General features: G+C 33.4%; 2 protein-coding genes across 2 annotated transcripts; both read right to left on the bottom strand.

Annotated features, from left to right (window-relative positions):
• Positions 1–3,075: 3,075 nt before the first annotated feature.
• Positions 3,076–4,020, bottom strand: LOC127557460 (olfactory receptor 52D1-like). The gene has a single exon (XM_051990775.1). It carries the CDS (start codon positions 4,018–4,020, stop codon positions 3,076–3,078), a length of 945 nt encoding a protein of 314 aa, XP_051846735.1.
• Positions 4,021–21,987: 17,967 nt separating this feature from the next.
• Positions 21,988–22,932, bottom strand: LOC127558125 (olfactory receptor 51V1-like). The gene has a single exon (XM_051991353.1). It carries the CDS (start codon positions 22,930–22,932, stop codon positions 21,988–21,990), a length of 945 nt encoding a protein of 314 aa, XP_051847313.1.
• Positions 22,933–23,400: the final 468 nt, after the last annotated feature.

Raw genomic sequence — 23,400 nt, 5'->3', positions numbered from 1 at the left:
AAAGATAAAGTTTTTTTGAAGAATTAACTTCAGGAGCTTCAAAGAAACCAGGAGAAAAAAAGATAAAAAGGAAACAAGTTTTGTACTATCAGACCTTAAACTATATTATGAGTTAAGAGCATTTTTTAAATATAAACAGATACTTTTAATTAATTTAAATTAAAATAGTCTTGTTATAAAATATTAAAATCCAGCCAAGAATAGAAGTAATACTAGAGGGGAAATATTTACCGACAATGTCTCAGGATGTCATTGGTTGGAATACTGCAGTGGAATAGGAAATAATGATCTAGGTAATTTAGAAAAAAGAATGGGAAGACTTGGGCTTATGAAGCAAGATTCTGTTTATCTGCAGAGAAATAGATGATAAATCAAAATAAACATAATATGTATTACATATATGTGTGGGTGTATATAAATGTGTATATATATGTATATTTGTGCTTAAATGTAGTCTTTAGATCAGGATTGGGGAAGGAAGGAGATAAAAATTGCAAAAGAGTATGACAGAACAAAAGAAAACCTATAGGGAAGTAAAGAAAAACTGGGTAGCTTTGAAAAAAATGTGTACTAATTACTATATAGGCTTTCTTGAAGTGGAAAGTTATCTTAATAACCCTCCTCAATTAAGAGCTCACTGTTTGTCCTGTTGGAATTCTTTTTCCGAAGAATACAAAATACATAAGCATGTCTCTTGTATGTAGCATAGCTTCGCTATAATATGATTGCATTTTTTATTTTGAATTTCCATTATTGTTTTTGAGTTCTCTCAAAATTGAAACAAAATTGAAAGCTTCACTTAGGGTTTCATTTCTACACAGAAAAAAATAAAATTGTTGATGACAGTTGTAGGAAGGGATTAGGATTTGTACATTCTTTTGATCTATGTTGATAACTATGATGTAATAATTTAAAGAATTATGAGGAAGAAGTAAAAGAAATGGGGATATTGCTCTCCATTGCTAACGAATTAACCAATACTGGGTGTTTTTATGTGGAGGTTGGATTTTGTTTTAGGATGTTAAAGAGGAGTACTCAGTTTAAATATGGATTGTCCTTCACGCTAGGAGATATGATAAAATTAGCCAAGAAAAAGAGTGAGCTGAACTGACTTTTAGAAATTGAAAAGTTTTATTTTTAATAACGGCAATCTCATGCTTTAATATCAGTTTTCTTCCAGTGTTGCTGTATGGCAATGAATCAAAGAGTAATAGAGTTCTGGGAGAAATATAATTCTAGATCACCAAAAAGAAAATGAAGAAATATGTGAGGGTGTTATAAAAATGAACAAATTACAAACTTAAATGTTAGAGTTTGCAGGAGAGAAGTACACACATACACACACACACACATGCACACACATATGTGTATATGTAAGTTTATACATGTGCATGAATAATGTGTGAATAATTATATGTAAAATATGCAATACCTAAGTACTTGTATGTATATAAATATTTATGCATATATTCATATATAAATATCTATACATATGCATATTCATTTGTAAGTGTATATACATATATGTATATATATATGTGTGTGTACACACATATATATATATATATATATATATATATATATATATATATATATAGTATGTATATATATGTATATAATAGTTTGCTTATATGGCTAAAATGAGAAATACCAATGTACAGTCCATATTTCAAATGGTATCTCCAAAATGTCAAGAGAACTCAGGAAATATGTCCTATAATTTTGACTTGAAGTCTTTTCCCAAATTTATGGTAGCATATGGACAAGAGTTCAACAGTATGACTGACTATAAATGTATGGGTCATCCAACACACAAATTGAAGAGCAAATACGCACAAGTGAAAATAGATCCATTGGAGAATAACAATTCTTAGTTTTGTGTGTGGATCAGTAGATATGTCCTTGTTATATTCGTGTCCATCATAATTATTATGCACACCCTCTTGATCAAAATTAATATCATTATCTACCAGCATTGCCAAGATTATCATCAATACTGCACTTCTGGCACATTAAATTGAAAGGCAACATAATATGGCAGTTAGAGTCAGAATCTGGACACCTTTGAAATATAATACATCAGACTCTAGATTTATGATTCTGGCTAAGCTGGGTTTCAATTTTCATATCTATAAAGCAAGATGATTTCCCTCAATGAGCTTAAAAATCTCTGCCATCTCTCTTTATCACCACCAAACTGAGAAGGGAGTGGGGAAAGGGTGTAAAGGGCTTGCATCTTGAACAAGAAGATATCTCCTGAATTGAGTCAAATCCTGTCTCTGGATAATCCCACACTTTCCTCCTCATATCTCCCATTGTTTATGGGTGCATTTAGCATATGGGAAATATACCAGTATTAGGATTAGTAGTTTTTTTGGCAAAAGCATGGTTACTAGTACTATACCTGTACAATAAGGAAATATATATATATATATATATATATATATATATATATATATATATACATACACACACACACACACACACACACATATATATATTATATATACATATACAATAAGGAAATGTAAACATATATATATCCATATATATATATATATGTTTACATTTCCTTATTGTACAGGTATAGTATGTATATGTATATATATGTATATTATATATACATATATATATATCTATATATATAAAGAGAGAGAGAGAGAGAGAGAGAGAGAGAGAGAGAGAGAGAGAGAATCAGTTTCTCTGACAGGTTATTCTCACTAAACTATTGTGTTGTCCAATAGTTGTCCTTAAAATGATTCTTCTGTCATAACCAAGAATGCTATTGACTGGCTGGCTACTCACCGGCAACAGAAATAGGATATATTATTAAATTTATCCATCCCTGGATATCATGAAAAATTAAACTAAATTTCCCACAACAAGGAAGAGGTAAAGATATATCTTTCTTTTCTTTTTCGACCATTGCATTCCTCATTATTGATTATAATTTTTGTGGTGATATCTGTATTATATTCTCACTTTTCTATCCCATACTTCCAAAATCACTCTAATACATATAACCCGGGTTATGGTTGGGCACAATATTAATGTTTTACTAAGTGAAATGGCTCTTCAATCCTTTAGAGGACTCAGGATTTTGATTATCCTCTCCCGGATTCTCTTTGTCCTGACCCCGTAGATGATAGGATTTGCCATAGGTGGGACCAATAAATAAATGTTAGCCACAAAAATATGGACATGAGGAGGAACATTGTGTCCAAACCTGTGAGTGAGGAATGAGAAGTAGGCTGGAATGTAAGAAACAAATATGACACAGACATGAGATCCACAGGTTCCAAGGGTCTTCAGACGTGCTTCCTTAGAAGGGAGCTGGAAGACAGCATGGAGAATGAGAATGTAGGAACAGATGATTAATATGAAATCCAGTCCTCCAGTAAGGAATGCAATAGTGAGGCCATAAGCTCTAAGTATTTTGGTCTCAACACAAGCCAGTTTGACCAAGGCCATAAACTCACAGTATGTATGGGAGATGATATTGCTCTTGCAGTAGGGAAACCACCTCAGTAGAAAAGGAAGAGGACTGATTAGCACAATTCCACGGAAAACAATAACCAACCCCAAGCTTCCAATGACTTTGTGGGTCAGGATTGCTGAGTGTCTAAGGGGTTTACATATGGCCACATAGCGGTCAAAGGCCATAGCCAGAAAGAAACCAGATTCCATTATGGAGCAGGAGTGGATCAGAAAAATTTGTGTCAGACAACCTTCAAGTCGGATTTCTCTGTCTTTGAACCAGAAGAGGCTGAGAAGCTTGGGAACTGAAACCGTAGACACGATTAGGTCTGCTACAGCCACCATGGAAAGGAAGAGGTACATGGGCTCATGAAGACTGGGGTCAGTCTTAATGATGAATAATAAAGTAAAGTTTCCCAGGAGAGCCACCATGTATACCAGGCAGAAGGGGATGGAGATCCAGAGGTGCGCATTCTCCAATCCTGGGATTCCAATGAGGATGAAAGTAGAGGGATGAAGATTGGTCCTGTTAGAGAGTGACATGTTTTAACAGCCAATGTGCAAGATAATCTGAACCTTTAAAAAAGATCAAGATGTCAGGGTTAACAAAGATTTCTCCTGAAATTATCAAAGTCCCAAACTAGAAATCTAGAGCTGGAATTCATAGGTCAATGAGATTATCTTTAATATTTCAAAAGTTCTAGAAAATCTTCTTGAATCACAATGTGTGACCCCAAGCTTTCCTATCTACAATATTTTGCCTGCTGGAAATACTGTTCCCCATCTCTCCATGGCCAATTATAAGACTGTGATGATTCAGCATAGTTAGAGTGCTTAAAATTTTGAAAATTGCTTCACAGGCTACTATCATGCAGACCTGAACACACTAAAGATGAGGTGATAAGATATAGTAACCAGGGACTGGAAATTGCCGCTGAAGAAATTGACATCTAAATGACTTCATTATAGATAAGAACAATTCCTACCTTTAGATAGCCACATTTCCAAAGCAAGTGTAAGTCCAACTTGCTACTTACTTTGGGATCATTGTGCTCCTTCTTTATATATATATATATATATATATATTTTGGTAACAGTGATATACATCTAGACAATATCAAAATGGGTACCATCTTGTTTCCACATTATATTGCAGCTACCTATACTTGCCCCTTGAGGATTATTATTAGATTTATTATAATCACAATAAACTATGTTTTGTTTTGTTCACTAAAATAAAATAATACTGGACAATTTTAATAATGGATCCAAAATATATGTGCAATCAATTTACTAGCAGAGGTACCTAGAGATCATAACATCCTTCCTTTGCCCTGAAATTTTCAAAAGAAGGTTGTTGTGAAATAGTCAAATTAAAATTGTTCCAAAACTCTCAACACTCATCACCTCCCAGTGAATCTCATTCTACTTGTGGGCAGCTTTGTTATTTAGTCTTTCCTTTTATGTTTATGAAATTTGTCTTTAACAGTAATCATGAGCCCCATTTCTTCATTTTACAACTATTCAGAACAAATTTAATCTCTCTTCCACAATTGTGGAAGTTTTAGTGCTTGAATGTATTTTAAACTCAAGATGACTCATCACTTTGTTGTGAAGCCACAAAAGTTAGTGCATCCAGTGTACTTTTGAATTTGCTCTGTAGATTGATACAAGTGAAAGCTTAAATAAATTCTATCCTAACCCAAACAGAGCTGGTCTATTGTATTATCTCCTGGTTATCCCTCTTTGAGATGGACATTGAAAAATGAGAGTATGTCTTCAGGAAGTCAGTAACATCATGAGGAAATATGAATCATGTTTTGCAGCAATATTTAGAAAAACACTCTAGTAATTCAATATCAAACATATCTAAGAAGTAGACTAGTAATAATATCAGTAAGCTCAGGTGTAGATATTAAAATGAAAGAAAGTGCCCACTATCACCATTATTATTCAATATCGTATTAGAAACACTAGCCTCTGCAATAAGAGTCGAGAAAGAGATTAAAGGAATTAGAGTAGGCAATGAGGAAACCAAACTATCACTCTTTGCAGATGATATGATGGTATACCTAGAAAACCCCAGAGATTCTACTAAAAAGCTATTAGAAATAATTCATAATTTTAGCAAAGTAGCAGGATACAAAATAAATCCCCATAAATCCTCAGCATTTTTATACACCACCAACAAAATCCAAGAGCAAGAGATACAAAGAGAAATTCCATTCAAAATAACTGTGATAGCATAAAATATTTGGGAATCTACCTACCAAAGGAAAGTCAGGAATTATTTGAGCAAAATTACAAAAAAGTTTCCACACAAATAAAGTCAGACTTAAATAATTGGAAAAATATTAAGTGCTCTTGGATAGGCCGAGCGAATATAATAAAGATGACAATACTCCCTAAACTAATCTATTTATTTAGTGCTATACCAATCAGACTTCCAAGAAAATATTTTAATGATTTAGAAAAAATAACAACAAAATTCATATGGAACAATAAAAAGTCGAGAATCTCAAGGGAATTAATGAAAAAAAAAAATCAAATGAAGGTGACCTAGCTGTACCTGATCTAAAATTATATAATAAAGCAGCAGTCACCAAAACCATTTGGTATTGGCTAAGAAATAGATTAGTGGATCAATGGAAAAGGTTAGGTTCACAAGACAGAATAGTCAACTATAGCAATCTAGTGTTTGACAAACCCAAAGATTCTAACTTTTGGGATAAGATTTCATTATTTGATAAAAACTGCTGGAATAACTGGAAATTAGTATGGCAGAAATTAGGCAAGGACCCACACTTAACACCATATACCAAGATAAGATCAAAATGGGTCCATGACCTAGGCACGAGATTATAAATAAATTAGAGGAACATAGGATAGTTTATCTCTCAGACTTGTGGAGGAGAAAGAAATTTGTGACCAAAGATGAACTAGAGACCATTACCGATCACAAAATAAAAAATTTTGATTATATCAAATTAAAAAGCCTTTGTACAAACAGAACGAATGCAAACAAGATTAGTAGGGAAGCAACAAACTGGGAAAACATCTTTACAATTAAAGGTTCTGATAAAGGCCTCATTTCCAAAATATATAGAGAACTGACTCAAATTTATAAAAAATCAAGCCATTCTCCAATTGATAAATGGTCAAAGGATATGAACAGACAATTTTCAGATGAAGAAATTGAAACTATTACCACTCACATGAAAGAGTGTTCCAAATCACTATTGATCAGAGAAATGCAAATTAAGACAACTCTGAGATATCACTACACACCTGTCAGATTGGCTAAGATGACAGGAAAAAATAAGGATGAATGTTGGAGGGGATGTGGGAAAACGGGGACACTGATGCATTGTTGGTGGAGTTGTGAACGAATCCAGCCATTCTGGAGAGCAATCTGGAATTATGCTCAAAAAGTTATCAAACTGTGCATACCCTTTGATCCAGCAGTGTTTCTATTGGGCTTATACCCCAAAGAGATACTAAAAAAGGGAAAGGGACCTGCATGTGCCAAAATGTTTGTAGCAGCCCTGTTTGTAGTGGCTAGAAACTGGAAATTGAATGGATGCACATCAATTGGAGAATGGCTGGGTAAATTGTGGTATATGAATGTTATGGAATATTATTGCTCTGTAAGGAATGACCAGCAGGATGAATACAGAGATGAATGGAGAGACCTACATGGACTGATGCTAAGTGAGATGAGCAGAACCAGGAGATCATTATACACTTCGACAACGATTTTGTATGAGGATGTATTCTGATGGAAGTGGATTTCTATGACAAAGAGACCTAACTGAGTTTCAATGGATAAATGATGGACAGAAACAGCTACACCCAAAGAAGGAACACAGGGAAATAAATGTGAACTATTTGCATTTTTGATTTTTTTTCCGAGTTGTTTTTACCTTCTGAATCCAATTCTCCCTGTGCAACAGGAGAACTGTTCGGTTCTGCAAATATGTATTGTATCTAGGATATGTTGCAACATATTTAACATATATAGGACTGCTTGCCATCTTGGGGGGGGGGGGGTGGAGGGAGGGAGGGGAAAAAAAACGAAACATAAGCGAGTGCAAGGGATAATGTTGTAAAAAAAATTATCCTGGCATGGATTCTGTCAATACAAAGTTATTATTAAATAAAATAAAATTTAAAAAAAAATGAAAGAAAGTATTAGTAATAAGTGTCATGAATTAAGCATTATAATACAAGGAGTCTATTTTTGCATAGATATGTTAATAACTGAAATACAGAAGTGGTGATTTATACACTTTATTACAAGGAATGGATTAACTTAAAAGTGGGAAAGTGTAGAGTAAATGGTGATCTGGTAATATTGCACATAAAAATATAAGAATTCTTTAATGAAAGCCACAAATCACAGAAGGAAGATATTAGTAGAAAATATTTGGTTGAAGATAACTGAAGGAAGAAATAGAAATAATATTGCAGTAGAAACACAATATTTACATACCAGAAATAAAAATATAATAAATTCTAAAAGCACTTTACAAAGCTAACACAAGAAAGATATATAGTTAATAAAATTCAACTACATGCAAATGGTTAGATGTTTTTCTTTTCTAAAATTAATAAAGCCAGGAAATTCTCAATTTGTTTTAATGATACCATTCTTTCAAAAAAAATGAAGGAAGCAGAGATTTAAAAATGGATCTGTTCCTTATCAATGAGTGAACTTGTTGACTAAATGGAAATGATAGGAGCTCCTGGTGGATTTACAGGAAAGTATAATCTGAGAGCAGTGAAGATGTAAAGAAAGGCTTTCAAAATTATACTGAAAAGTTAAGTGGGATGTCATAGTAAAAAGCTCTTCAGAGAAAATGACCTCACAAGGGATGAAATATTTTCAAGGATTAAGGAAAACATAATGATTTTAATGTTTAAAATTTAGGTTGCAATGCAAAAAATTCATGTGGAAAAATGAGGACTATGTAGACCACAGCTGTTTTAATGTTTAAACAAAAAAAAAAAAAAAAAAAAGAAAAGGCAAGTAAGAGGAAATGAGTACAAATTAGCAAATGCTCATAAGCATAATATCAAGTACTTTAAAGTCTAGATAATTTGAGTCTTTTGATAGATTAAAAGGATAAGAAAAAAGTGCTCTTAAGTATATTTTGGAAGCAAATAGAAGATCAAGGAAGGCATAAGACTACTATCTTACGTTAGATACATATTGATGGAGACAAGAAAGATCTATCCAATTTAATATTTAGTTATTCTATAAGAGATAATAATTTTCATAACAGAAGAGATAGAAGGTAAAAGGCTTACAGGGGGCTATAACCCAATGAGATAACTTTTTAAAACAGCAACAGCTAATCTGAATTACATTTTGGACCAGACCTCCAGATACCACAATACTGAAAACAAATTGTGAATATAATTCCTTAGCCATTTTCAAAAAAAGAGATCCTCAAAAAATCAATTCATTGAGGTTGTCCTAAAGGTCAGAAACTAGGTCATAGTGTTATTCTCTTCACAAAGGAAAATATGGGTTGTTTATAATATATGTTGTTGAATTTGATTTTGATTCTTACAATATTCTAGAGGTCTAGAATATGAAAAATCCTGGAATATTAAATGGATAGTTTCAAGAATTCTTTTTTTAAAATGAAAGATTATATTCTGTCAGGGGACAGATATAGGACATAGTAAAATTTAATTGATATAAAAAGAAACATTAATAAAATCCTATTTGAAGAAAACTGTTTTTGAGGAAAAAAATATTCATTTGAGATCAATTTTGGCTTCATCCAACACAGGTCATGAAAGAACAACTGAATTTTTTTTTCCTCCCTTCCTTCCCTCCCTCCCTCTCTTCCTTCTTTCTTTCCTTCCTTCCTTCCTTCCTTCTTTCCTTCCTTCCTTCTTCCTTTTTTCTTTCTTTCATTAGCCTGACAGATGAAGTAAATTCCATAGACATAATATAAACAGTTGAGCAAATTATTTCATAATATCTTGGAGATCACTAAAAGATTTTACCTATTTAATTCACAGTTAATCAAAAGGATATTACCCAAAAAGTGGCAATGATTATTATCGTGGGAGGAGGTCTCTGGTTTATCATGTGAGTAAGGAGGAGAAAATATTTTAGAATTGTTTTGACACCAGAGATTAGAACTAAGAGTATCAAGGAAAAGGAGCAGAGAAGAAATTTTAGCTCAGTACATCTAAATATTTCCGAACAAATGAAATTCTCAAAAGAGGGACTAAGAAAACTGAGGGAGGAAAGCATGATCACATTCCTGCAGATCTTTAAGCTGTCTAATGATGCAGGACACATATAAGTCAGACTACATGATCCTAGAATTCCCTTTAATTCTGAGATAATAAGAATCTAAAATTGTTGAATATACATAATCTAGGAAAATAGAAGGCTTAAGGGAAAAGAATAACTAGGTAGCTATTTTCCAATGTGTGACTATCATGTGAAAAGGGAATTTAAGTTTTTATTACTTCAGAAGTCAGGTCTCTGATCATTGGATGAATGTTGCAGTGCTACAGATTTCAAATAAATAAGGAAATATATAGAGGAAATTTACATTACTACAACTGTCCCAAAAGGAAAGGACCTGTTTTGTAAGGTAATGAATCATGTATCAATGACAATGTTTATGCAGGGTTCTGTGACTTATTTCAGAAAATCTGCATTGTTTAGTTAGGAATCCTAACTAAACTGTGTTAAATTAATTGCAGTGTTAAATTAATTGAACTCAAAAGACTATTTCTGAGAATGTATGATTCCAAGAAAAGATTCACTTACATGCTTAAAAGTTTTTTTTTTTTCTTGAAGTTGTGAGTAATGGATGAGTATATATTTGATTTTCAGTTATGAAAAGTAAATTGGAAAAATGAAATTTAAATTAGATAATTAAAACCCAGAAGCACATCAAAGAATAATCAAGACTGGAGGTTATTTATCTTCCTCTAAAAGAATGTAAACTTCTTGGGGGTAGAGACTAAGTTTTATATTCAGAGATGGTGGCCTAAGATTTGAAAAGAGAATGGCATTGAATTGTAATGTAATAAAGCATCAAAAGGAAGGTTCATTCAAGTAGATGCTTTTGGCTGGTCAGTTAATGTTAATTTGATAACCAAACAAAGCCTTTACCTTTGTTTCTAGTAATAACTAATGGTTCTTATATCATTATTTGACAACTTTGCTTGAAATAAGTGAAAGGAACTATATTCATCTATTTCACTTTTTCCTCTACCCCAACTCTCTGGGAATATGTCCACTATTGGTAGTTGGTCTATGCAACATACACAGTCCATGCTAAAGGGTCCTGATTGTAGTAAAGAAATTTATAAAATAACTACTAATTTGAATTACATGTTCCAGAAAATTCTGTCAATAAACTTTAATGAAATTTCAAAAAACTGTCTATCTCAAAGTTGACAAATGTTGAATGCCAAATCATTACTGATTTTAATACTACTAAATGTATCTGAATCACAATTAAAACATAATTGTGAAATAGTTAATGAAATAAAGAATATATTATAAAATATAGATCCCATTATATTTAAAAATTAAGTTGATATGCAGTGTGTTTAGGAAGGATCCTTAAGTATGTATTAATGGTTCCAATTCTGTTTTGAGTTTGATGGCATGGTCTATCGCATTCATTTTCTTCTCTCACAACCACAGTAGATTTTTCTGTTTTTCTTTTCCTTTTTCTTTATAAATGATGAAATAGAAGCCAACTGTAAAATTTAGCCAAGTCATGACACCAAATAAGAAATATGAGAAGCCAACTCCTCTACTTATCTGTAGAGGAGGGGGCCTAAAGGTATGGAACACTCTATATAATATTGGAATTTTTCAGTGTTTCATAGTTTTGCTGATTTTCCCCATATTTACTCTTTTTTATAAAGTAAAATGGTTCACTTGCATTGTTGAGTATACTAGTACTAGTACAACTAGTAGTTAGTACTGTTGAAGTACTAAATAAAGGGAAGAAGGCATTTTTTCTAAATTGATAAAGTGACTAAAGGAATTATCCTTATGGATTTTCCTGGGAGAGGATTGTACTTTATAGTGCTACACAAGCACTTAGTCTTTATCTCCACTGCAAAGATAATTAACTTAATGGCCCTGGATAAAGCATTTTTTCTCTTCAGGATCAGTTTCCCTAATAGTAAAATGAGTATAAAGATATTTAATCTTATTTCATCATAGGAATTGTTGCACAAAAAAGCTTTGTAAATTTTAAAGCCCTTTCAAAATTTATTATTTCAATTACTACTTAATTAAGTGCTGTGCCCACTGGTTATACTTGGTCTATCCTTTTATGTACATATCTTTTTTCTAATAATCAATTATAAACTCCTGAAGAACATCAAACCATTCTTTTAGATGTGAATCTTTTATAATCTTGTTGTTTCAACTTGGTATTGTCAATGGAATCCCCTAAGTCTATTTCCTTATCCTTTTGTGATTTTTGCTATTTAGTTCTATATAAAAGTCAATAATCCTTCCCCTCAGTGATTTTTAGAGCTGTAACTAGGAGGCTTGAAAAGTAAGTATTTAAAAAAAAAATATATGACCACCTTTAAGGAATGAGTCTTCCTGAATCCAGCCTCCCTCTTGCTTCAATTACTTCATCTCTGCTTACTAGACAGTTAATACCCAGTAAATATTCATAGAAACCAATGACCCAGCTGAAGGCAAAAGAAACTGCTAATACTACAAGAAAATTAACCAAGGAGAGCAGAGGGAGCCATGTATACTCATGTCTTCTTGGATGATAGTCGCAAAGCCTTCCTGCTCCAGTGATCTGTTTCCCTTCTATATCCCCAGTTTACTCACTTAGGATACTCCTAGGGTGGGATTGATTTATTCCAATGCCAGCATCTTTACCTGTCCTTGCCCACTGTAATACTGAGGAGAATTGCTGCCAGAGAAGATAGAGACTGTGGTTCTGTCTCCAGTTTATAGATTGTGACCATTGAAATTAAAGGGATTTATACCTTTTTTCCCCCAGGCATTCTGAATTCCCATAGGCTTTCACAAGTATTTAACAGAGACACTGAAATGAAAAAGTTTCCAGGGAAATTGCTTTTAGATGAGCATCCTTAGGGTTTAGGACTGAGGATTCCCAGAGTGAATATTTTTAGAATCAAGGGACAATCAGGCAAAGAAGGGACCAAGCCACAGATTGGAAGACCTCCACAAAGGGTGGAACCATGGAGCTAAACTGATCTCTATCAGTGTCTTCTTCCTAATTGACTCAGGGATCAATTTGTTAGTTTCTCTGTCCAACACACTATTCAGGACCTCATCACTCCCAGGTCCACATATCATTCTTTTACTTGTATTTATTAATCTATGTACAGGCTATATCCATACTTAGAAAAACAGACTAGGATGCATTTGTTTTGTTTTGTCTTTTGATCTTTCTCTTACAACTAGCATAGTGCATTTTTTAGAATGCACATAGAAATCATAGAAACACTCAATAATAGTTATTAAATTGAATCAGACTCCCTCATTTTACATATTAGAAAAGTGTAGTTGTTTAATATGGAAGCTTCATTGAGTGAGCCTAGGAATGTAACTCATGCTCTCGAAACATTAAGCTAGTCTTTCCATTGCTACACTGTTCCATCATTCTGTCACTTATTATTTATATGACTTTGGCTTAGTCATAAACTTTCTGACTCCCAGCTTCTCTCTATATATAAAATAGAAATTATAGTTTTATTGCCTTTTTTGAAGAGTGGTATGAGGAAACTGCTTTGTAAATGCAAAACTTTCACATAAATATTCTCATTATAATATCTATATCTCTCTCTCTATATATATATATGGCAGCTGAGTTGTGCAGTGGTTATAACATTTTCCACAGGGTCTGGAAGACTTGGTTTCAAATTTGGTCTGAGGTGTTTCCTAGCCTATGTTATCCTGAGAAACTTGACTTGTCAGTCTCGTTTTCCTCATCCATGAAATAGAGACAATAATCTCTACTAGTGATGTTGTGAGAATGAGATGGTTCAAAAGCAATCAATTAATCAATAATAGTTTATTAGGAGTAGGAACAAAGACAACAGATGTCAGAATTAATTCTTGGTTGAGGCTCAGAAGAGCAAGAACATTAACAGGATAAGGGAACAAAGGATTTAACACAACACCACAGTATAGGATTGAATGGCTTTATTAAGGGATTAAGATTGGGAAGGCAGTAGAGTAGAGAAGATGTAGGAATTGCTCTACCTCTCCATCTTGTTGCTTTTAAATAAAGATCTATATAGCATCTGCATATCTAGAATGATGACATAGTCATGAGTCTCTTCTATCATGTCATTCATTAGGCTAAGTGTACCTTTTTGTATTAAGTCCTCTTTTTTAATAACTTTGCTTTGGGTCTTTATAGTCATTTGAGGCCAGGAGCTTCACTACTGTGTCTTATTTTGGTTTTTGCCTCTTGTGAACTTGTGAATGTTTCAAATGTTTTTCTGGTTAGATAACATTTCTCTATGATAATTTGGAATACACACTTATGAACATACATGTATGTATATTTTAATATGTACAATATACTTTATCTATCATACATTTTAAGTGCTGTTGACTAAAATTCTAACACTCCTAATCTTACCAGCATTTGGTATTGAATCTGCCATCTTTATATTTCAAGCCAAAGCCTACAAATTCAAATCTAATCATTAGATCTTAAATAGCTCTTTATTTCCTCTGTCATTTTTATTTCCTTTTGTGTCTCTTACCTTCTAAGAGCAATAATCAAAGGAAACACACACACACACACACACGCATGCACACACGCACACACACACACACACACACACACATGCACACGCACACTCACAACTGCTGTTACTGAAATTTAGTTTCTTGCCCCAAACTTCATACTCATTGGGAATATTTTTTAAGTTCATTTGTTAGTATTCTTTGAATATAAGTGGATAATTGTTTTTTTACTTTGAAAAGACTTAGAGAGCTCTTTTGAAAATCTCAATTAATTAAGCAAATTCAATTTATTGAATAATTATTCAATTCAATAAATGGCAACAGACTGGGATTAAGTGCTACATGAAACACAGAAGTTTGGGTAGACAAATTATATTGATAAATAAGTTTAAATTCTAGAAAAAGGATAAGTAATATACATAGAAAATAATATTTCTTATTACTGATTAGAAAAACCACAAGACAAAGCTTTATGTGAAATATGATATGAAACCTTAATACCAATAGGGAAATGAGAGAAGACTTTATGGAAGAGGAAAATTTGAGTTAGTCTTATTAACCAAAAAACTCCTAAACAAAAAAACAAAAAAGCAAAACAAACAAACAAACAAACAAACAAACAAAAAAGCGATTCCACTATCAAGGCAAATACGCTAAAGGATGTTTAGGATTTAAAAAGCCATAGATAACCCCCAGTCATGAGGATGGGGAGGGAGGAGAATATGTTATTTTGAAGAATGATTACCCCTATTTGGTAAAGAATAAATGACACTGAGATATGGCTAGAAAGGCACTATGTACAAGATTGTGGATTGTCTTAAGTGATGAGCTTAGAATTAGTTTAATGGACAAAAACAATAGTTTGAAGATTTATATGCAGAAACTGACTTAATTCAAAAAATAAACAAGATTAGACTGGTAGTAGGAATAATGAATAGTTTTCATAGGAGACAAAATGAAACCAGAAAGGAATTAGGGTATTTTGTCTAGATCATTGGAAATCAGAGTTTGTATTAGTAGCAGTAGAAATGGAGTAGGGAATAAATGCATGAAAAATAATGATAATCTTATGACATCACAAAACTTTGTGGTCAGCTGATTCCTGTATAATGTTTAAGCTAACTTTCTGGAGATCCTCTGAAAGAGCCTTGGTCTCAGCAGGATAGACACCACCACAATGGACAAGAATAGACTCCAAAGTCTTTATTGTCTCTTACACAGTCTGTCTGTCTTAGTCTCACCCAGTCTCAGTCTGACCCAGTCTCCTTCAGCAATCTGCCAGTCTGCCGACTTCTGTCTGACTGCCTATTCCCAGTTCTTATACACCCTATTACAATTACATCATTACAGAATACTGAATATGTGTGAACTAGAGAACTATTACATCACCATGCTAAGTACTACATATATGTAAAGTAGATATCTATTGTCTCATTAATTTCACTGAGTTAACACCTTATTGTAAGTATCCTTGTTTCAAGTCTAGCACAGGTGGTCACACCCTCCCTGATTTCACAGGAAAGGTGAGAACATCAAAGGGAGATGAGAACACCAAAGGGAAAATGGAAAGCCAAACCAGAAATGGTTAGCAGGTTTCCTCTGGCCTGAAGGGTCTTATACCTCACCCAGAGTTCCCCCACTATCTGCAGCCTTCTACATTTGCCCCTTTCGTTTTAGTTTTAAAAGGTATGCATAAATCCATCATCATGGGATATATTACACAAACATGTAGTAATATAATTCAGGCTAGTAGTGATGTAACAAGCAACATGAATCAACATAGTGATACAACAAACAATATGAATATGCATGTCTATAAGTCCTAGAAGGAGGGTATATAAATAACAATCACACATACTCCTCCTTCAGCAGCCAAGAGACAGTCCCAAACTAATCTAGTGTCCATTACTTCATGTTTCAGGGAATCCAGTGATTCCTGCAGATTTTAAAGTTTTTTGTTTTTTTTCTCCCACCCAGTCTTTTATGCCAACATTGAGTTTTCAGAAGCTCTACTTTAACACATCAACAGCATTGATGAGTCTCTCTGGAAGTCCCTTTCCAAAGGGGATGTTGTCTTCCCATGTTGGAATCTTCAAAAATCTGCATCATAACCTGGATATAAAAGGTATTTATGCCCACTGTGACACAGCGTCTTATGATCTCCTCTAAAGGAGCATCCTTGTGTAGTCCTAACATAATTCTTCTACAAACCTCATTAGCATTTTCTCTAGCAAGTTGTCTTATCGTAATTTTTGTTGCTACATTTTCACCAATAGTTTATATGACAGCTGTCTGCAGACATAACACAAAGTCAGCAAAGGGTTCATTTGGACCTTGGGCTATTTTTGTGAAGACTTCCCCTCTATCTTGTCTTCCTGGGAGGATGCCACATGCTTTGATAGCAGCAGCAGCAACAATTTGCTCATATGCTGTTATAGAGTAATTAATCTATGCTAAAGTGTCTGCATAAGGACCTACACCTGCTACTTGATCACAGGTGACTGGTATATTAACTCCAGGTTGCCTATTTCATTGGGCCTGTATTCTACACCTGAGGGTGGAAATAAAAAACAAATGATAAGTGACTTTTCCTTCAAGGATCTTACAATCTAATATATATGTATGTGGGGAGAGGAAACTAACATTACCCAAATCAATAAACAGAAGACTCTCTGTTTTTCTCACTGTGAATAACAAACGTTGTTACAATACTTGACAATTTAATAGATACATGCTAGAGAACTGTCTAAAGGAAATAGAAATTAATTTGCCTGTCTAGCATCCCACAGCGAATAATTATCTGAGATAGAATTTGAATCAAGGTCTATTCTGAACCAATAATTTATGCACTATGGCAAGTTGTCCCTATTGATCCTTATTACTACTATTACAATTAGTTTTAAGTGATCACTATTATTGCCTCTCTGCTACAATTGAAAAGATAAATAATGATAATACAATACAAATAGAGACTGTCGCTTTGATTTCATTTCTATAAGGAATTGCAATGTGAGAATTCTTTCCATCAATGCAAAATAACATATTCTTTTAATTTATTATATTAGAGATTTGTCTAAAGTCCTGAGAAGTTGAGTACTTTACCTAGGGTCAGTGAGCCTCTGTATCACAGGCAGTACTTGAATGTCTCCCTCACCTCAAATTTGTCTTTTTCTTGACTATGCAATTCTGCTTCTCTAATAATGAATAAAAGCTGACATCTTTCATAGCACCTTAAAGTTTGCAAAACCCTTTGAATGTGTTGTGCAATTTTATCCTTATTAGAATTCTTGTCAGGCTCTATTTATTAGAGTTTTACAAATGAAAAAAATGAATCCCAGAAAAGCAAACCACATGTACACAGTAACATTCTTAGGATTCAGCTAGTAGGAGTCAATCCATGTCTTCCTTGCTCAAAGACCAGGCTTTTATGTGCTACATCATGCAGGAGGGCTTTCTTGAGAGACAGTGGACTTAGTGAATAAAGTATTGAACTTTGAATAAGACCACAATTCAAATTATACCTCAAATGCTTACTGAAATAATCTTTGAATTTGCTTTGCACTTGTTAAAGGAAGACATAAATGTGAACTATTTTAATAGTAGAATTTAGCCAAAGCTTTTGGTATAAGACTTGGCAGCCAGCAGACCAAGGCATTTCAAAAAGACAAAACAATTTTCATGGAATTATAAGTCACTCTTATCCGCTATTCCATTCACCAATGAACTCTTTGGATTATACAACTCCAACTTCAGGAAAATCCTTTGCACATCTTTATCATGTTCTCATTTTCAGTGAATGACTGCCCAGATTTTACAGGACCTAAATTTCCTTAAACAAAATGAAGATCTGGAAAATGTATACAACTTAATGAGCAAAAATTACTCCAAAAGGGCAGCTAGGTGGGGCAATGGATAGAGCACCAACCGTGAAGTCAGAAGTACCTGACTTCAAATCTGGCCACAGATATTTAACACTTTCTAGCTGTGTGGCCCTGGTACCAGCACTTAACCCCAATTGCCTCAGGAAAAAAAAATTACTATGAAGAATAGAATGCATTCTTCAATTCTACAATCTGGATTTAAAAGATGTCATGTGCTGTTATTTTTTTTTTCAGGCGACAGCTGTCTTTACATGGACCTTTAGAGAGAAAAATAAAAGGAAGAAAGGATTAAAGTATGGAAAAAAAAAGGATGAAAGGAAGTAAACAAGGAAGGAAAGAAGGGAAATAAAGATAGAGATGGTGTGAAAATCTGAGATAGACATGAAAGACAGAGAGAGTGGGATAGAAACAAAAAGTTATTTCTAATGTGCAACTTGCAAAAATCATAAGATCTTCACATCTTTAAGACTTTTCCTTGTGGAAAAGTTTGATAAGAGGCTTGTTAACACTTTTAAACCTCTAAACTTACAATTCCTCACAGTGTGTTCAGGGCTAATATATGCAAAATTTGCTAATGCAGACTAAAATTTTTTGAGTTTCATAAAAACTGTTGATATTCAACATGTATTAAGTATCAATGGTGTAAATCACTGAGCTGATTCTAGGGATAAAATAAATTTTAAATTGTCTCCGCACTCAAGTACATGATTGTCTGGGAGGGGAAAAGTTTAAGAGACTTAAAACAAATAATTGTAATGCATATTAAAAGAGAATTCAAGAAAAATGTAAATAAAATCTTAAGATCTATGAAGAAAAGATCAATTCAGCTGTAAATATTCAGGAAAGGCTTAATGGTGGAATTAGTACTTGAGTTAAAATTGGAATTCCAGGAAAAGATTTCTACTAGTTACTAGTGAAGAACATAGGCATGTCCACCAGAGAGGACAATAAGTTTCAGAAACAGGGAAATCTCAGCATGCAAGAGAGGGCAAAGATTGTACTTTAGATAAAGTAAAATAAAACATATGCTATGGAACAATTTCAAATGAGCTGGATAGATAATATAGAACCTGAAATTTGGATTTTATCCCATGGGGAACAAGGAATCATTCAGAGATCTTGATCAACAAAGGTCTTCACATTTGCATATTTTAATATCTGTTTTAAAACTTCCTGAAATGTAGAATTCATTAACTACCAAGATGGCTCCTTATATTTTGGAATAGATTAAGTGATTAGACAAGTAGTGACTACAGATAAAATCTGAATGATGGCTGTTTGACTGTAAAAATGAGGATTCAAGTATTTCTTTCTGGGTTGTAAAAAATGTCAAACTTTTTTTTTCTTTATATGTCAGAACTTCAACTATTTGAAAACACTTAAACATCTTCCAAGTGTCTCTGTTTATCCAATTAAATTTCTCTTCTTTTAATGAACATCTTTACTTCATTTAATAAATACTGATATAACATAATTTTAATTCTCCTCATCTTTGTCCATGTTGGGATGTGATCCTGCCGCTCTGGAATCTGGCCAATAACCTGATAATTGTCTAATCTTACCCCTTATCTGCCTCTCTGACTTTTGATTTTGTGCTTGCTTTGACCTTTATCTTTTGTATGTGAACTGAGTTTCATTGATTTTGTTTTTTTTCTTTTTCTTCTCTACTAGATGATGTCAATGGTCTCTCAATGGACCTGTATCCCTTTCCCTGTATGCTACACTTAAACCCTTATTCCAGCTCCATGGAACTTTTCTTCTCTATGGTACCAATATACTCACGGCTGCTAAAAAAAAAATCTGACTCTGCTCATATTTTTAAAACAGCATTAAGGGACAAATACATAATTTGGGAGGGACAGTTATTTTCAGTTTGTCAATGGTGCTAATAATAAAAATTAGAGAAATCATGGCTAAGAAAACAATTCATTTTTAAACATTGCATTTGAGAATATTTTTTAAATGACTAAGAAAACAGGCTTCTTTCCAATTACATAATGTCAGTCAGTTGGAGCAATGGAAAGTGAATGATTATAAAGGGCAGGTATATTTCATTTTTTCTGTGTACCCTGCAACCTAAATCAGGAAAATACTAAATATTTTCTTCACTACACTCAACACTCCCAAGTCAACTATTTCTCATATTAAACTATTTTGAGCCTACTTACCCAGCTTTGTCACTTTCTTCTATATATACACTAATTTACCACTGTACCTGTCTGAGATTTAGAATTTAGGGTGATTGAAAAGCTTCCCAGGATTAGAAAAAGTAGAAATATATATGACAGGTAAAAATGGTTAAAGTAAATTTGTTGTTGTTGTTGTTATGCTTTGTTTTGCTTGTGATTTTGTGATTTCTTAGCTAAAATCAGACAGTTTAGATAATGTCATTCTTAATTATTTTCATAGGTGAAAAGAACTGAAGTTGGAATTGTTCTTTTATCTCATTCTTCCCCTTCTTAAGTTTTTTTTTTTTTTTTTTTTTTTTTTTACAATTCTCTCTTCATCCTTCCATTTCTTTGTGGGTGGCCAGGATTCTCCGTCTTTTAAAAAATCTTCCCTGAAAAAGGGATGCAATATTATACATCAACACTAACTATGAATTAATCTGTGTTTCCTCTCCCAAGGACAGTGGCCTTTTATATATATATCTATGGAATAGATATCTGATTCTCTATTAAATGGCTTCTGAGAAGCATCAGTGATTGGTAAATGACTATAGAACTAAACCCAATATGCCAACTCTATATAATAAAGACAGAATACAGAAAAACTAGCACTTTCCTCTTTGGGAATGCAAAATTTCTGTTTACAACTTAAAATTTCACTTTAAAGAAAAAGGCAGTTACTGAATTCAGATTTTGATCAATCTTAATCACCTGAAATGTTGGCAATCCATGCCACTCTTATTCTTCTGTCTGATTGTTTTTCTGTTTATTTTTGACTATTATGACCTCATATTATAAATTCCCAGAGGTTAAAAATCACATTTTAGATTTTTGTCATTCTTTTAGGATATATCCAGAAAAGCTTGTAAGGTAATTTTTCAAATTTTCAGTGGTGCTAATTATTGAAGTCAGGGAAATCATGGTTAAGATAAAATGAGTTTTAAAACACTAAATTTGAGATTCAATGTGATCTCATTCAGTCTTAGAGAATTGCTTCTATATATCAATGTGTTTTTGTTTTGGCAAGACTTTGAGACAAACAATAGGGAGAATATCAAAGACTGAAGATATGTTTTTAAGTAACAAGGATTGAACTAAACAATTTTTTGAGAAACACTAAAAATGGTAAATAATTTGTGGTCATCTGTTAAATAAAAACAACAACAGCAACAACAATTAGAAAGTTTAGAGTTCCATCCAAATGGAAAGAAACCACAGAGCTTATCATAGAGATAAACTAGATAGGCACCTTTTATGTTATAGAATACCTGGATGAATCTCTCTCTTTTTCCATATTCTTCTTTAGTTTACCTTTAATAGAGGATACAGAAATCATTAAGAAAAATAAAATATTTCTGGATAAGTCTAAATAGTGATTCATTTAACATAGCATGACTGATATTATTTCCTTAGTGTAGATTTTTGAGAAAAGAAAAACAGCTCATATGAGAAAGATTAAATAAGCAATAAAGGTGAGATATAATGAAGAATAACATATACATTAAAAAAAATTCTCCTCCTGATTCAGGGATCACATAGTGCTCCCTGATTCCCACCAGAATTAGCTGTTTCCAAAAATGTTCGATCTTTTATAAAAGCAAAACATACCAGAAAATCCTTTTCACTTTGAGATTATTTGAGTCCATCAGAGACTTATTATCTGGCCAATCTTGGGATGCTAAACATCAGTTCTTTTGAGTCCCAACGATATTCAATACCTTTTCAGGAAGAAGACTCTTTGGATCCTGATGCGAATCTGCCTGGTCTTGATGCTATAGATGATGGGGTTCATGAGAGGTGGGAAAAGGATATAGATGTTTCCCATTAGAACATGGACGAGAGGTGAAAGGTGTTTTCCAAACCTATGCACCATTGTAAGACCAATAATTGGAATGTAGAAAACCAGAACAGCACAGATATGGGAAATACAAGTCTGCAAGGACTTGAGTCTCTCCTCCTGAGATGCAATAGCTAAGACTGTATGTAAGATGAGAATGTAAGAGAAGAGGATGAGGAGGGAGTCTAATAGAAAGATGCAGATCACCAATGCCAGGGCATAGAAGCTATTGAAACGAATGTCAGAGCAAGCCAGACGAAGGAGATCCTGGTGAAGACAGAAAGAATGGGAGAGGATGTGGTGGCGACAATAATGGAAGAACTTCAGGCGGATGATTGCAGGAAGAATTGAAAAAGCACTCCTCACCAAAATAATCAGCCCCACTTGTATGACTTTGGTATTTGTCAAGATAGTTGTATATCTGAGAGGATTAGAGATTGCAATGAATCGATCAAAGGACATGGCAAGAAGGACTCCAGATTCTGTACCAGACAGACCATGAATGAAGTAAGTTTGAGCAATGCAGGCATCCAGGCTGATTTCATGGCTGAACTTCCACAAGATCCCCAATACTGTATGAATGGTAGAGAGCCCCATGCACAAGTCAGTGAAAGCCAGCATAGCTAGGAAGTAAAACATGGGCTCATGTAGACTTGGCTCAGTCCGGATCACATGGAGAATCAGACAGTTCCCCAGCAGGATGATAGCATAGATGGAGGAGAAAGGGATGGCAATCCAGGAATAAAATTGTTCTAATCCTGGAAAACCAGTGAGGAGGAATGTGGTGGTACTAAGATTGTGAACAGAAAGAGCCGACATAAGTGAAAAAAGTGATTTTTTGGGTGAGATAAAAACCTCCACTTATACAATCATATTTAAAAGATTTTGAAAAAATGCACAGTCACTTAATCTCTTTCAACACTATCACTTCAAAAGTAGGAATTACTGCTTTCTTGTAGAAATATTATTTTATGTCAATTCTGGGAATAATATGTGCTAATGGCTGGATTAGAAACACTCCAACTATTAGCAATTCACTTTATTCAATGTTCTCCATAAACCAGGAAAAAAACATACCTGTTAGTCTGAATCTGATTGTTGGATTCATCATCACTGTAGAGGAATTATTTCTATCCTGCTTTGAATTTTTTTTCTTCCCAGAATTTTGAGCTTTTCAATTAGTTCTCAATAATCATAAGAAATCAACTGGAATGAATCATATAACATAGCTATTGCTGCTCCTTGATGTTCTAGTAAGTAGATCCTAAGAGACCTAACCATTCCTCG

Source organism: Antechinus flavipes, chromosome 3 (assembly GCF_016432865.1).
Source record: "Antechinus flavipes isolate AdamAnt ecotype Samford, QLD, Australia chromosome 3, AdamAnt_v2, whole genome shotgun sequence".
NCBI classification, from domain to species: domain Eukaryota; kingdom Metazoa; phylum Chordata; class Mammalia; order Dasyuromorphia; family Dasyuridae; genus Antechinus; species Antechinus flavipes.
Note: the sequence above shows the minus strand (reverse complement) of the source record. Positions and strands in the feature narration are given on the sequence as shown.